General features: G+C 38.1%; 2 protein-coding genes across 2 annotated transcripts in view; both read right to left on the reverse strand.

Moving 5' to 3' along the window:
* Window positions 1-1,634: 1,634 nt before the first annotated feature.
* On the reverse strand, window positions 1,635-4,389 carry LOC128513264 (calcium homeostasis modulator protein 5-like). The gene is made up of 4 exons (XM_053486978.1): window positions 4,320-4,389; window positions 2,832-3,153; window positions 2,357-2,627; window positions 1,635-2,015 (listed from the first exon to the last, which is right to left on the reverse strand). Exons 2-4 carry the CDS (start codon window positions 3,131-3,133, stop codon window positions 1,635-1,637), a joined length of 954 nt encoding a protein of 317 aa, XP_053342953.1. The 5' UTR covers window positions 3,134-3,153; window positions 4,320-4,389.
* A 3,170-nt stretch (window positions 4,390-7,559) lies between these two features.
* Window positions 7,560-16,917, reverse strand: part of mms22l (MMS22-like, DNA repair protein) — a 29,000-nt gene continuing 19,642 nt past the window's right edge. Inside the window, exons 17-25 of the mRNA XM_053486973.1 lie at window positions 16,569-16,693; window positions 16,008-16,150; window positions 15,770-15,926; window positions 14,757-14,923; window positions 14,464-14,675; window positions 14,073-14,239; window positions 9,150-9,243; window positions 8,880-9,047; window positions 7,560-7,735 (exon numbers count right to left, since the gene is read on the reverse strand). Of these exons, the coding sequence (XP_053342948.1) occupies window positions 7,660-7,735; window positions 8,880-9,047; window positions 9,150-9,243; window positions 14,073-14,239; window positions 14,464-14,675; window positions 14,757-14,923; window positions 15,770-15,926; window positions 16,008-16,150; window positions 16,569-16,693 (1,309 nt within the window). The 3' untranslated portion in view covers window positions 7,560-7,659. The remainder of the gene's footprint in view (window positions 7,736-8,879; window positions 9,048-9,149; window positions 9,244-14,072; window positions 14,240-14,463; window positions 14,676-14,756; window positions 14,924-15,769; window positions 15,927-16,007; window positions 16,151-16,568; window positions 16,694-16,917) is intronic.

Here is a 16,917-nt window from a genome sequence, read left to right on the forward strand (position 1 = left end):
GTGTGTGCCAAAAAATTTTAGTTCTGAAGTTTATGCAACATGGAAGTGTCCAATCTTGTTTCCCTAAAAATTCATATTTTGACACTAAAATTGGTGTAAGTTTTTAAAAGCATTTGGTAAAAACTTAAGCAAAAAAATCTGTAGTGTCCGTAACTATGTCAAATTTATGTTGCAATATCTTTAGAATTTGGCATTTTAAAAAAATACAATATTCAGGTTTATATCTTGTTATGTGAAATCTAATTTGTCCACGTTTTATCTAAATGACGATAAAAATCAATGAACAATAAACATTTTTTTTAAAGTTACAGACACTACATATAAGGGGAAAAAAATGGTACTTAGCAAATGTGTTTCTTTTTATCTGATAATAATATAAATGTGTATGCATATTTACAAAAAATGAAGTATGTATCGAGAAAAGTGTAATGAAAAATTAAGTATTATGAAAAATTTGGTTATATATGATCCTATCTAAAAGTTCACTTTTTCACTTTTTAGCACCAATACCATGTTTTGGCCGAGCGCATCTCGAAAAAGTTGAATGCCATGAAAAAGTAAATTTTCTTAAAGAATTTAATTTAAAAAGTAAAACTTATATTCTAAATTCATGTAAATAAAGGACATGTAACATAAAAAATCTGAAGCCTTTTTAGTTTTCATTTTCAAGTCAGAAATACAGAAAGTCAGAAAAACATTACAAGTCAGAAATACAGTATTTCAAAATATTAGAATATTTTCTAATAACAATGAAAAAATGAAACAAAATGAAATCCATGTTCATTTATGCACTCAGTGCTTTGTTGGGACTCCTTTATCATGAATAACTGCATCGGCATATCATGGAGCTGATCAGGTTGCTTTGATAGCAGCATTCAGTTTGTCTGTATTATTGAGTTGGGTGTACTCCATGGCTACTTAAGCACAGCATTATTATTGTCAGCAAACCATTTAATGGTAGTTTTGGCACTGGTGGCAGGTGATTAGTCATGCTGGAAAAAGAAGTTGACATTTTCATAAAGCTTGTCAGCTTTTCTATGTCACTGTGTGGGTTAGTTAATCTTGTTGGCGCCCAGATTCTAATTTGTAAGCTCACTGACTGGAAAGATCTTTTACTTAGAAGTACGAGATAAGGAGGGATGTGGACAGTAGAAACAGGGAAAAAGCACACTCCTAACTTTGTACAGCAACGCAATCGGTAAAATCAGTCACACTGCGAAATGCTACCGAATAAACCACAGATCGTTCATAATACTGTGATTATATACTTTACTATATAGTTTCGCAGCTATTTTTTACTCTACACATCCCGGAGGTGAAATAGTTTAGTCTTGATTGTCCTATGCTCTAAATGTCCTAACGCTCATCAAATGAAAATAAATAAATAAGGTCAAAGCCACTGAGTTAGAAAAAAAAGTTGATAGAATAGAAAAAAAAAAAAGACAAAAAATGAATGTATATGCAAATATGTCATCGCTTTACGAGTATAATATTTTAGGCTCTTAGAACACTTATTTTGGAAAGGGAAAAAGGTTCCGCCCAGGGTGCCATATACTACATTTGCTACAATTCTTGCACCCAAGGAAAATGTAAATGTAAGTGGACCATTGTTTACTGATGAACATTAAAACTGACTATCCAAGGCTCTGTTCTCTTTCTAATGGCATTTCCTCCGGAGTGTAGTCACGATTAGGATTCTCCACGAATCTCTGCAGCGTGCTGTAATACTGCTCGCCACGTTTATATGTGTACATGGAGGAGATCTGCTCCCAGGCTGTGTGCTTTGGAAAAGGAAACGCCTCGGGGTCTTTGTTCTCAAAGAAGCTCTTGAGGTTCCTCTCTGCCAGCCGGGTGGCGTACTCGTCTACGAAGGCTTCGAAATTCTCGCTCTCTTTCTGCTGGTACACTTTAAAGAAAGTGAGCTGCAGGTAGCTCACTCGAGAGCAGCAGTTTTTGTAACATGTGCCAATCATAGCAGCCAAAGCAGAGATCATGATCAGGGCCCAGCCGAGGATCTAAGAAAAAGAAGATTCCTAAATTATTTAATACTTATTCATTAATATAAAATGAATTGATCAGCTACGCAAAAATACAGAAGTGTCTACTCTCACTCCATCCATCCATTCATCTAGGAACTTCTGTAGCCCAACTAGGGACCATGGAGGCCAATGGGGACCTCTCGTCAACATTCACACACGGGAAATTTAGGAACGCCAACTAAACTAATCAGTAAGCACCGCAATATGGGAGGAAACTCACCAAGCATAGGGAGAACATGCAAACACCATGCATACAAATTCCGAGGCAAGGTGGAAATCAAACACAGACCCAGTAGTAATAGTGGTCATATTAGTACCTGAGACTGGGCGTGTAGCATTAGCAGGAGCTCCTCGGTGTCTGCTGCTGACATGTTGGACGTTTGACACGGGACTTTGGCGAGCTCATCCTTGCACGTGGTGTTCCTGTTTTTACAAAACCAGTCTACAACCACCTGCTCATTCATACCGCTCACCGCACACTCGTAGAACACGCCGTTTAGCAACGCGATGCTCAGCCACATGATCGGCGCCACGAGCGCTCCAACGAGAACACTAACAAGCACGTACAAGCAGCCTGTGCAGTTCCACCTGTAACAGCAAAAATAAACTTACAATAAAAACACTATACCCTGGGGCTCAGTATATGACTCTAGGGAAATCCAAACCCCACAGGACATTTTTTGCATTTAAATTTGTGCCAACCTTTTCCACTATTTCATAACAACACTTTGTCGTGATTCCCGACCTGAAAACCTGACCCAATTTCCCATGTACCTGTAAGGATCTCCTTACCTGTGTGGACAGAGTTTTCTGGGATTGAGACAACAGCCCGTGTAGAGGCGCCAAAGGCGCGTACTTAGGAAAAGGCAGAGAATGAAGAGCACGAGCGCCGGTCCAAACAGGTATAAGAGCCCGTAAGCCAGGTTCTGCTTTACAGTGCACGGACACTGGAAGGATAAAAGCGTGAACATTCTCTCTCCGCTAAAGGTCGCGATGGCCATAGCACCATACCCGATTTTTGTCTTCTGGTTGGTGAAGAAGCTGAAAACAGCGTTGAGGGAGTCCATCGTAGGTTTCAGAGCCGCGGGGATCATTGAGGAGGAGATCCAAATACCTGAAATAGGAACATGATATTTAAAAAAAAAAAAAAAAAAAAGAATGCTCTAATGCAAATCTGTGGTTGGAAATCTGGCCCAAACTTCCTGACAAGAGATGCGTATTCTGTTATGTTTGTGTTTTCCTTATTTCCTTTCCTTTGTTTTCCCCCTAAAATCTCCTCCCATATTCTCAACCATCCCTGATACTGTGGGTATCCCTCCTCCAGAACACTGGCTCATCTTGTGCATTGGAAAATACAAATTTTATTTGTCACATACACAGTACGATATGCAGTGAAATGCTTAATTCTTCGCATATCCCAGCTTCTTGTTGGTAGGTAGGGGTCAAAGCGCAGGGTCAGCTGTTTTACGGTGCCCCTGGAGTAGACAGGGTTAAGGGCCTTGCTTAAGGGCCCAACAACGGCAACCTGGCGGAGCTGGGGCTCGAACCACCGATCTTTCAATTCGTAACTCAGAGCCTTAACACACTGAGCCACCACTGCCCCCAGTTCTACCATACTGTGGCAAGATCTACCATACAATGGCTAATTATAGCTGAATAAGATCTACCATACTGTGGTGTCATTTATAGTATGACTCTCGACTTTGCTTAGGTATAATTTCATCAACAGTACAGCAAAAAAACTAAACGTTTAGGTAGACGTCTGGGTGTGCACTTGCTGCATACATTTGCGTTAAGGGTGCGGTTACTAAGCTGAGTCTGGAAAATTGTGCTGCTGTAAAAATAAAAAAAACAAGTCAATGCATATTAAAAATCTTTGACTAAAGATATCAAGCCTGAGAGCATGAGGGATGCAAAAAACAAGTTGCAGACATGCAAGTAGCCAGAAATTAAGAACGAGGAGAGATGGAAAAGAAATCCTACTGCATTTTGGGGTTAACCTTGAGGGCAAAATCAATTTGGTTGGTTGGCTTGAACGTTCAATTATCAAAATTATAGTACAGATAGCAAACATTTTTACTTCCTTAATTACACTGAAGGGTTTTTCTTTCCAACATAATTAACTTTTAAGTAGTATTTCATTCGACCATGGTTGTTGCAAAAAAGTAAGCTATGCTACAGTACAAGGCTACCCTAAACACAGAAGTGTGACATGAACAGTTACAGCCTGTCTAGTCTAGTGGATTCACGATGGTGTCATATAAAAGTATAAAGACCTACCTTTTTGACAAGCACTTAATTACACCTAATCGCCGATCTATTAGTTCTAGCACAAATATGTTACGGAAGGACGCTGCAAACAACAATGTTAACTTGATAGGTTCGACCAAACGTATGTAAATGTTATACAAATTTCCTTCCTAGATACTGTAGGAGTGTATCAGGTGGGGCGGGATTGTTGGGGTTTTTAAACACCCTAGTGTCCTGTTTTACAGCCAATATATCAAATTCATTCTAACAAATATCTAAACAAAACATTCCTACCTGTCAGGAAGGTTTACTCGGGACATTCACTAGATAGTAGCCTATAGCACAAGCAAGCGTTCTGTATCTACAATGGCATGTACAGTAAAAGTTTGGGCACCCCTGGACAGTGTTTCTGTTAGCGTTAACACTTAATCAAGTGGAAGATGAAATGATCTCCAAAAGGCATAAAGTTAAACATGAAACACTCTTTTGCAATATTTTAAGTAATATTAATATATTGTTTTTGTTTTCTACAATTTTAGAGTAAAAAAGGGAAAGCAGCACCCTAAAAAAAGAATGGGAACCCCAAGAGATTTGAGCTCTCAGATAACTTTGACCAAAGTATCAGACCTTAATTAGCGTGTTAGTGTCATGGCTGGTTCACAGTCATCGTTAGGAAAAGCCAGGTGATGCAAATTTCGAAGCTTTCTAAATACCCAGACTCAGCAGCCATGGGTTCCTTTAAGAACTTGCCTAGCACTCTGAAAATGAAAGTCATTGACGCCCACAAAGCAGGGGAAGGCTATGAGAAGATAGCAAAATGTTTTCAGGTTCCTCAGTTCAAAATGTAATTTTAAAAATCGCAGTTAACAAGAACAGTGGAGGTCAAGACGTGTTCTGGAGACCAAGAAAAATATCATAGAGATCTCGCAGGATTGCTAGAAAAGCATTTAGATGACGTCCAGGGAGATTTGTCAGACTCTGGAGTGATGGTACACTGTTTAACTGTTCAGCGCCACCTGCACATATATGGCCTTCATGGAAGAGTCATTAGAAGTGATTTTGTTTAAAATTTAAAAGCGATGTATCATCTGTAACTTTATGCCTTTTGTAGATCATTTCATCTTTTACTTGCTTAACTGTTCACATTAACAAATTTTGACCAGTGGTGCCCAAGTTTTTGCATACCACCGTATACAGTATACTATATTGCCAAAAGGTTTCGCTCGCCTGCATATGAACCTGAGTAACATCCGAATCTTAATCCAGAAGGTTTTATATGATGTTGGCCCACCCTTGGCAGCTGTAACAGCTTCAACTCTTCTGGGAAGGATTTCCACAAGGATTATAAGTGTGTTTGTGGGAATGTTTGAAAATTCCTTCAGGAGCTCATTCGTGAGGTCTGACACTGATGTTGGACGAGAAGGCCTGGCACATGGTCTCAGGTTGCACACCAAACTCACTCATCCATGTCTTTATAGACTCTTGCTTTGTCCACAAATTTGGGAGCATGAAATTGTCCAAAATGACTTGGTATGCTGAAGCATTAAGAGTTTCTTTCACTGGAAGTAAGGAGCCCAGCTGATGAACAACAACCCCACACCAGTCCCAACATGATTGCACACCAGTGCACAAAGGAAGGTCCATAAAGACATGAGCCTTCTCGTCCAACATCAGTGTTTGACCTCACAAATGTACTTACGGAAGAATGGTCAGAAATACCCATAACACTCTCCTAAACCTTGTGGAACGCCTTCCCAAAAGAGTTGAAGCTGATAAGCTGTAAACACTGGGCCAACATCATATTAAACCCTATGGATTAAGATTCGGATGTTTCTCTGTCATATGCATGTGAAAGCAGGCGAGCGAATACTTTAGGCGATATAGTGTATATAGGCCTCTAAAGTGCCTCATATACTTATGCATGTTGAGAAGATGGGTTTGACTACTGCAGTGAAAGTAACCTCCAACCCTCAAAATCAATAAAAACTTTTAGTACTAATGTAGAGACACTGATGAACAAAGACGAGATGAAACATGAATCTTCCTGCCACTTCCTGACATATGATTCATAATCCAGCTGCAGTGGAGGAAAAACACAGCTGTTACAAACTGTCATGAAATCTACAATTAATCTGCAAAACCAATCATTTATCATGATCACTGATCAGACCACACTGAACTTCTGAAATCTGCTAGAAAATATCTTTAAAGCCACATTGTTCTAATAATCAACTGCGATAATCTTTAAGCAAGAGGAAGTGCACTTTGAGCAAGCTTCCAGCATCTAACCCTACACACAATAACTGAAGCTTTATGCAAGGGCACGTCATGATGCCACTCTTTGGAAATGATCGAGTAATGTACTGGAAATGAGCACACTGAGTAGACTGATGAGTAGACCAAGGTTTTATTACAACGTCCATGTTCTATTCTTTTTAATTTACTCCAGCATGGTTTAAATCAAATCTTTGCACTTTATTATGTTAAGCATATTCTCTACTACATGATTTAGTAACTTTGTTACTTCATAACCGTGATGGATTGTGGTTTTGGGAGGACTGTGTGACGTAGCTAGGAGGATTTCTTCACACACCGACTGTTGCGCTATAAGAAAGGAAAAGAAAAGGATGTGGACTAGGAGTAGCTGCTAAATAATTTTAAGCTGTCCTAAGTAAGCATACAGTACATAAGAATATGAAGAAGGAATGACGATCAGAATTCCAATTATTTATTTTTTCAAAGTCGGACACATGGTAGCACATGTAATTCTTCGTCTTCTAGAAGGTTCTCCACTTTTTGCAGTGTTACAACGTGGAACTGAAAAGACCTCAGCATGAAACTACACAAATCTGACGATTCCTCCCCCGCCCCATTAGGCAGAATCACTGTTGCGCTGCTCTAATTTATGTATTTTTATTGGTTGGTTTTCTATTTTCGCTAGTGACACAATTCAATGTTACGGCCATAATATTGTCATAAGATCATCATATTTAATGTGGCTCAGTAGTAGGTTTCTTGCCTGCCATGTGGAAGGCCTGGGTTTTATCCCCACCCAATGCCCAAAACCCCATCCACTGGGTGCAATGTCGATCCCAAGCACAGATAGGAAGGGCAGCTGGTGTAAAACCAGTGCAAGCTGGTCCACAGATGGTCTGCTGTGGTGACCCCGTTGACGAGAGGAGCCAAAAGACCAACAACAATAACAATGTTGTAACATTATATATAGAAATGTTTAAGTATAAATAGACACAAAGAAGCATCTTTGCCTTACAAACACATATTTATTGAAAAATCCACAGATTCAGACCATGTACAATGTAAACATTATGTACAGTATTTACAATCAGAGCAGAGGACACGAGGTAACAGGTTAATCCTCTTCTAGGATGATAATTTCAGCCTGTCCGGCATCTCCCAACAGTGCCAGAAGATTCCTGTACGCGTTTCTGAAACAGACAGGTCAAGCAAGGGTTTTTACTTTGTCAGTTCTGAAAAGAAAAATCCTTACAATTTCTTAAACACAATGAACATCATTTCTTACTGATGTTTCAGGACCTTGGAACAAGAAGGTTCTTTAGATCATGGACGTTGCAACTCTTATTTCTTATTTAAAGATCAATTTGAAAATGTAAATGTTGAAATAGGGCAAAAAAAATTATAGAATGCAAAGCACAAAGAAATTGGAAAAAGGGTTAATAAGAACAAAATGTCAAAAAAGCGCTCCATAAGTGTGTGCCAAATCTTCCACTAATGCAGCTCAGGTACTGCAAGAGACTGTTTTAGACATATCTTGACAGGTTGTGACTCAAACTAAACCGCAGATTTATCCATAAATGGGTAAAACAAAACAAACCTTGCTGCTGTTTGGACCCCGTCTCTCTAACTCAGTTACCACCCACAAGCTAATGAGCTTAGCTGAAATGCTAGGGTGGCAGTAATTTATATTCTACTGCATTTGATTGAACTCCGTCATCCGTACCCTACACGTCGCCCTGTGTCAACTTCTGCTTTTCTTTTGTTAAACTACAAAGAATCCAGTTAGCTGGCTAGCTAAAGTAATGCAAAGCAGACAGCTAGCAGTTTGACACCTGCAATGCAGCTGCCACCTAAATTGCCCATGTCCCTAATTATGCATAATTTTACAGCTCATTGTAATTTTAATTGATGTGTGACATACAAATTCACCCTCTGTACAATTGTCACTAATAGGAAATCGAGCTATTGAGACCAAAACTTTTTTTTTTTTGCTGCATCTAGCTGTAAACTGGGCATTTTTACCATGAGGCTCTATGGGAATTTAATAATTTTTATGGCCAGCCCCCAGTGTACATTTGAGGAACTGCATGTTTAGGCACTTGGGAATTGCAGTGCACTGGCTGACAGATTTACAAGGGGCAGTAATAAATTTTTTACTATTGCTAATAAAAACTTCGGTCGAATGCTTAGTCCTTCTCTACATATCCTCCACCTAAGACGACACAATTCTCCAAATGATAGATGAGCTGGTGGAAATCGTCCTTGAAGAAGCCTTTTTTTGGCTCTTGAGAAAAGTTCCACCTCGGTAATTATGCCTGCCACATTGCAGGTTACCTGAGTGATGTGTTTTTTCCGATTCCTCTCTTGTGCTCTGTGTTTCGTAAACTCTGCGAAAGAACTGGAATCAGAGGCGACACGGCCCTGGGATTGAGGACAGCTACCATCTCCAAGGCGCAGTACATCTGTTGCTCATACACACCCTCGTTCTCCTCCACAAATGTTCTGGGAAAACACACACATACAATATAAAGCAGAAATTATATTTATAGTAGTGTAATCTAGTGTTATACAGGTGTACCAGCAGATCCAACACCAGGTTCACACCTGAGAACTGTGCTAAGTTCACACGGTTCCTCTGTGGCTGCAGAGGAACATCTCTCGATGATTAGCTGCACACATTCTGTACTCAGCCTCTTCACTGCAACACACAAAAATACACAGACGTTTAAGCCTTTATTTGTCTTGGGGTCAGATGATGTGGCACCTGTGGAGCGGACAGGGTTAAGGGCCTTGCTCAAGGGGCTCAGTGGCTGCATGGAGAATGTGTATTTATGTACACACCTTTAAGTCTTGAAGAGATGCATTTAATGATTGATAATAAAAAATATTATTGATCTTATTACAAATGTAAATTCATAATTAAGAACACACTTTTTGTGGCACATTAATTCATCTGCTATTTTTCCTGTCAGGAAAGCAATGTCCAAGTTAAAGTTGAACCTTTAATTATAAATAAACCCTAAAACCCTCTTAGGTCATGTTTAATCTATCAGGGTGTGATAATCTTTTGACCGGTGCCCTCTTGTGGTACAAAGAAAGTAATGATGCATGCATGTCAGCGGGTCTAAATTTAAGATGTGACCTCGCTGACCATAGATTTTACATTTTATATGAGGTAATTATGTAACAACAACATTAAGTCGGTTGTTATTTTAAGACACTGAGGTCAGGTTTTCTGGAACAGTTCTTGCAAGAACAGTATTGTGTCAAGTGCATTTGCAAAACCCAACAAGCACCATGATGAAACTCTCTCTCATGAAGACCTTCCAAGGAAAGCAAGACCAAAACTTAACTCTGCTAAAAACTCAGGAATGACTATGAAGTAAGAGTAATCCCAAACTTTTGAATAGTAGTGTACAATTTTCTAAAATGTATAATTTTTTCTAAATTACACCAATAATCACTAACTAAAATAGTGCCAGATCTTTAAGAATTTATTTTTGTCAGTTCTTTTTTTTTTTAATCTCTATCAGCAATTTTGCCTGTGTTATTAGCATAAATTAATTGGTTTAGAAAGTAGTTTGTATTTGACCAAATCAATTTGCCTAAAAAATAAACAAACAAACAAACAACCAAATAAATCAATCAATCAAGTTAATCCTCTTCTAGGATAATAATTTCAGACTGACCAGCATCATTAACATAAAAGAAGAAGAGGAGGCAATAATTGTGTGAAATAAACAGTATTTGTGGAAAATTTAAGCGGATTGTATTTTCGGAAAAAAGCTGTGGTATATTTTTAATGTGTGTTAATTTTATAGGATTTATCATTTGGAAATTTACCCAAGTTATTTGTGATTTTGCCCCATAAAATAAACTGAACAACAGTTTTTTTGTTGTTGTTGGAAAAACTGCAAAATGTGTAAAATCACACAGCTCTAATTTTCCCTGATTTTTACAGAATTTATGTGATAACTACTGGCCTCTTCTAGAAACAATTAGGATAACTGAAAAGAAATATTAAATAAAAATTGTAGTCCAATTTCTTGGCATGAAAGCATAATATAAATTGAGTCACCCTGTCAGTGTATAAACCCTAAACAATCTCTTTAATATTTCAGTGTTAAACTGGCCTTGTTTGCTCAGGGCTGGTGTACCTGTAGGCTTCATTTAAAACAGTAGTCACACCAAATTCTACTTAAGGATTGCTCTAGGTCCTTAAATAAAAGTCAAGAATGTTTGTTTGTCTAAAATAAAAGCATGACATAATACCAACCATTTGCGGATTTAAAAAAAAGGAAAGAAAGAAAAAGAAAAAGCCTTACATTAAAGAAATAAACAAAAACCATAACACAGTGTACTGGTTTCCGGTATAGCAGTTTCACTTACAGTTCTCATTTCTTCATTTCATGTATATAATAAGATATACACGAATAAGAAAGAAACTGCCGCGACTTTAACATTTTACTAATATCCACAATAAGTAGTTAAAATTTTATTGATTGTTAAAAGCACAAAGTGTCACTGTTGCTTCTTTTCCTGGTTGTTTTTGACCAACTTGTTCTATATTTTGCAGATCCACTAAATTGTGTGATATGAATGCACTGCCCTCATCAAAGCACATGGGAAGCTTGTTATTATTGTTAATGCTGCATTATTGTAATTTCAATATTTAATTCAGTACTACTGCTAATTAAGATTGAAATGTTTATGTATGTTTATTTTGAATGAACTTGTACATATTTTAGCATTAATAATTTGAATTCTAGGAACAGACAGTTCTGGTGAAAGTTGTTACTCTGGTTTAATGTTTAACGAACACATAAATACACACTGTGTAATATTAACTGTTACTTTTACTTCCTCAAATCTTTCATTTTCGCACTTAAACAGAATGTGGTTTGTTTAAATTCTCATAAGAATATATATGGTAATGGTCCAGGCTTTTAAAACAGAAAGTTTTTTTTTTTTTTTTTTTTTTTAAAGCATAAGAACTGTGAAAGTGTTGGCCCATGTAACAGAACAATGATCTGAAGCACACCAGCAAATCTACATCAAAATGGCTGAAAAAAATAATAGAATCAAGGTTTTGGAATGGTAGTCAAAAGTCTAAGTCCAAACCACAACACAATTGAAATGCAGTCATTGGACCTTAAGAGAACTGTGCAGTTGCAAATTCCCAAAAACGTCAATGAACTGACTTAATGCCATAAAGAAGAACACACTTAAATGATGTGAGAGACCGATAAAGTCATACAGGAAACAATTTCTCTAAAATTATAAATACCGTGCCAAGTTATTGTTGATAAAGATGGACCTACAAGCTATTAAATCATGGCGGGGGTACTTAGTATTGTATCGCATAATTTTTTATTTTTGGCTTCATTTTTGTTAAATAAATAATGGCACAGTGAAAAAAAAGTACAGCGGAACTTTAGATTGCGAGTAACTTGGTCTGCGAGTGTTTTGCAAGACGAGCAAAAATTTTAGATCAATTTTAACTTGTTACAAGCGACTTGTATTGTTATTATATATATGTATTGGTATTTTAATATTGTGACAATGTCTGTGTACGTGCGCATAAAGCACTTTTTTGTGTGTGGCCAAGTGTAGCGACTGTTTTTTAGTAACTGTACTGCAATAACGGCCTATAGCAGTGTTGGAGATAACCTGTTTAGAGGAGTGATTCCGGTAGTAAGTGTGTGTGTGTGTGTGTGTGTGTGTGTGTGTGTGTATTTGTGCGTGTGTAAGTCATCCTACACAGTAGCCCCCCTGCACCCTTCTGCTCTTATCCAACCTCAGTCATGATTCTTCTCAAAGATAATTTTTTATTTTATATTAATTATTTTTATATTCATATTTTTGGGTTGTGGAATAGATCAACCGAGTTTCCATTATTTCTTAGGAGGAAATTTACTTTGATATACAAGCATGCTTCCAGAATAAATTATGCTTGCAATCCAAGGTTTAAGTATGATTTATTGTTGCTTGTCTGAGGTTGTATTTACCCAATACTGAGACCAGGGGTCCGTTCTTTCGTATGTCGTATGTAATTACAATCCGGCTAAGTTGGTTCTTCGAGGACACCTGTTGTTGATAAGTATAGCTGAATTGAGTTGTCTAGGAATATTGTGCGTTCGTGCGTTGCTTTAAAAGGCGATATGCATCGACAGTAGAAACACTGATCACAACCCCTCCGATGGGTTGCTCGTTGGCAAAAGAACTATAGAGTTAATTATGTGCCAAAATTTAACAAACACAATCTGCTTTGCAAAGAAAAAACGACTCTCACAAATGCAGCGTTTTGCAAACAAACACAATCTGCTTTGCAAAGAAAAAAACGACTTTCTCACAAATGCAGCGTTTTGCAAACAAACACAATCTGCTTTGCAAAGAAAAAAAATCGACTTTCAATCGACAGGCAATTTACTCTATTCTCCCAAGACCTCAAACAACGTGTTTATATGGTTTACCCTTATGTCCCAGATGAATATGAGTAAGGAACAGTTTTAAGGTGTCCATTATATATCCAGACAGCCAGACATATTAACAATCCACTATCTTTAGGATAGAGCCCTGTAGGGGAATACAGTTATATCAAACCACAGTTGCATTTTAAAAAATACGGTGGGGGTGTATTTGTGAGAAAATACGGTGGGTGCATTTGTGAGAAAATACAGTGGGTGCATTTGTAAGAAAATACGTTCGGCGCATTTGTGAGAATTTTTTTTTCTTTGCAAAGCAGATTGTGTTTGTTTGCAAAACGCTGCATTTGTGAGAAAGTCATTTTTTTCTTTGCAAAGCAGATTGTGTTTGTTTGTTAAATTTTGGCACATAATTAACTCCATAAAGAACGAGCTCAATTTTTTTTTCTAACACCTGTTATGCGATGAAATGCCACCCTGCCATGGATTGTCCCCCCACATAATCGCTATCAAATATTATATTAGAACATAAATGCATAGGTTAATGGTTTACAAATTACATGAGACAATAAAATAAAATAAGCAATATGAAAATAAATATGTTGTATATGAAAAAATAGTAATATATATATATATATATATATATATATATATATATATATATTTTTTTTTAATACAACATATACTTTCATATTGTTTATTTCATAATAAAATTAGTTTCGTCCAATTTTTCATTATAAAAAATATTTTTATTATATATAAATATTTATTTGCATATTCATGACAAACCCCTGAAAAATAAATGTGGTTCAAGCGGACATGTTGCTATGACAGCAAATGCGAGAAGCGCATCGAAGAACGAAACAATCCAAGATCAGGACAAATCCACAACAATTAAATCCAGCTAACTGAGTTAGCGACGTAGGAAGAACGGACCCGAGCTACAATCTGATGATTTTTATTATGTTTTTACACAAAAACACACAGAATTAAACTAAAAGAGAAAACTAATTTTTACACATCACTGTAGTGTGTGTGTGTGTGTGTGTGTGTGTGTGTGTGTGTGTGTGTGTGTGTATGTGTGTGTGTGCGCGCTTCCCACCTTGAGGCTCATTGACGAGCATCACGCAGCGCAACACATGTGCTAGGGGCACAGTAAGGAGGGCCGGGTCAGTGTCGTTATTACGTCTTAGAAGCTCCAACAGGAACATGAGGACGGCTACCAATCGAGGAGGAGGGGCGTGGCCTTTGAACTGCAGGAAGTTTTCCCTACAGAAAGAGAGTTGAACATGCTTCACTTAATTGTCCCTAATTATATTTCTCTCTTTCTGCATCTATCATTTGCGCTTTACATTTTTCTCACTCTGTAGAGTTTTGTATCGGAAAATAAAATGAACATTGAAAAATTACATAAAGTTAAAACGCTTTACTGATCACTCACTCATTAGCTCCGACTGTAGAGAGACATAATTAAATTACATATTTTTTTTAACCTGAGCGCCTGCAGTATGGTCTTTCTCAGTGCAGCCCCTCTTGGAGTGGGTGTGGCCTCGCAGCCAGCCAGCAGCACTGGGTGATTGGCTATTGCTCCAACGGTGGGCGTGGCTGGCAGAAAGCGGCTCAGGTACTGAGTGATGATGCTACACAGCTGCTGCTTGAGGTATGTCACCTGCGTTTGGGACACGCCCACTGCTCCAGAGAGACCCTGAGCATACAAACACATACATTGCCTGTACAGACAACAAACACTATAAAGAAAACAACAGCGTAACAGATATACACAGACCTGCAGATAGAGCGGCAGTGTGTCCCGAATAGCAGAGATCAGCTGAGGAGGCGGGGCTTTATCCTGCAGCAGGGAATGAGGAAGGAGCAGAACTTCTATGATGCGCAGGAGAAGGGGCTGAGCTTTAGATGTGGCCAGTAGAGGGCTCCAGTGCTTAACCACACAACCTGTGAACACAATGCGAGTTAGAATTAGTTCGGGTTTAACAAATAGATATTATTATTACTATAATGCAGCAACTTTTGGCATATGTAATTTATTTAAGTCTTTAATTTAATTGCAACAATGAGTACTATGGACCGTCCTATTTCTTTTATGCTAATAATGTTTCAAGCTTTTTCTGTCCTGTCTGGGGTTCATCCAGAGCTGCAGACGTACAGGTAGTTCTAGACTTACGAACTAGTTCCATTCCAGGAGCATGTTTGTAAGTTCACTTCTTATGTCCTACAAAGTGAGTCTTATAAACCTATGACACGAATATACAATGTAAAGCACAACCATCCACTTAACTGAATCTGCTTCCTTTCCCCACACTGCCATCATGTGGCCAAAAACCATAATACGCCATTTTGTCTCTGAGCTGTTTTCCACTGTATTGGACTGTGAAATCTGTTTTGTTGAGGATTTTGCTGAGTTTAAGATTTACCATCAGGACAGCTTTACAGGGCAGACATTTTCCATCATCGTTCTCCCAGACTGATTCATCAAAACCGGTGAGGCCGACTAATTTCTCCGCAACCCCCACACGCAAACACATACAATATACCGGACATTTTATACATTCACTTACACACTGAAAATATTGCATAATTTTAAATATTGGTATCTGGTGCACTGCAGTGGCTATTTCTTGTACAATACACATGAGCTACTTCTGTGATTGAACCGGAAGTAGAACCGCGGCCCGTTTGTATCTGCGGTAATTTGTAACTCGGGGAATACCTGTACAGGGGAAAAACATTGTGTGGTGTGTGTATTAGAAATCATAAGGTGTAATGCATATTGTGCCACACCAAGAGTCCAGTAGGTGATGTGCAGCCCCTCTGTGCTCTTGCTCAGCAGGTTGGGTTTGATGAACTTCATTATGTCGCCTATGTACTCCAGTGCTTTACACACAAGAGACGCGCGCTCAGACAGCTGTTGCAGCCCACAATACACACGACCTACACACTACAAACAAACATTCAAAAAATTTAAACCTGTAATGAATAAAATAACTGTAATAATGTGTGTGTGAGATATTTTGTGCACCTTTATAAACAAAGTCAGGGCAGTTTTAGGATCTTGCACGGCAATGTTAGTGTTCAGTCCGGCTCTCTGTAGCAGTGACTCCACTTCTGGTAGCCGGAGGATCAGTGAGGTCATCTCCACTAACTGCTCCGCTAAACTCCTGTCTATACAAACATTTTTATATTGTTAGTCAGAAACACATTAATTAAACACCAGTAATTTAAGTGATATTGACGAAGTGAGGAAAAAATGCATTAAAGCCTGGAAATGAATAAAAATCTTTTTAAAAAAATCACATTGTTCCCTGTTTAAAGAGGTTTTTTAATCCAGTAATAATGTGATGTAACCTTGAGCCAGCCAAGGTTTCTTAATTTCTTACCGTATGTTGGTGTTACATCATTATAAAGATGGCAATGTGCACAGACAGAGCAGCTCATTGCTCTCATTTTCAATGCTCTTTATGTGTGAATTTATTAACATTTTTGTCATTGTAATATTTAGACTCTTTTCTTTGATCATCTTTCATTTCCAAACGGTATATAATAAATCAACGAATGAGATATTTTTACATCGTCAGTGTACCTGTTCTGCTGGTTTGCGTGTCAGGGGTGTTGTTTTGATGCTGTTGTACAATACAGCGAATCCACGTCTTCACACACAGAGCCTGGGCTGACTCTGCAGCAGAACTCATCTTAGCCACCAGCTCCCTGTAGACAGGCAGGCAGACACACAAACTTATGGAGGAAAATATATTTAAAAGGAAATCTGATAGAAAATAAACTTATGGGAAGGAAAGAAACAAGGTGGTAAGAAAGCAATAAAAGAAAAAAAATGGATGAAAAAGGAAAAGGGATAGGCAGGAAAGGAAAAGGATAAAAAGAAAAAGGCATGAGGGATGGAAGGACAGGAAGAGAGGAACAGACAAAAAAAG

Source organism: Clarias gariepinus, chromosome 25, assembly GCF_024256425.1.
Source record: "Clarias gariepinus isolate MV-2021 ecotype Netherlands chromosome 25, CGAR_prim_01v2, whole genome shotgun sequence".
NCBI lineage: Eukaryota > Metazoa > Chordata > Actinopteri > Siluriformes > Clariidae > Clarias > Clarias gariepinus.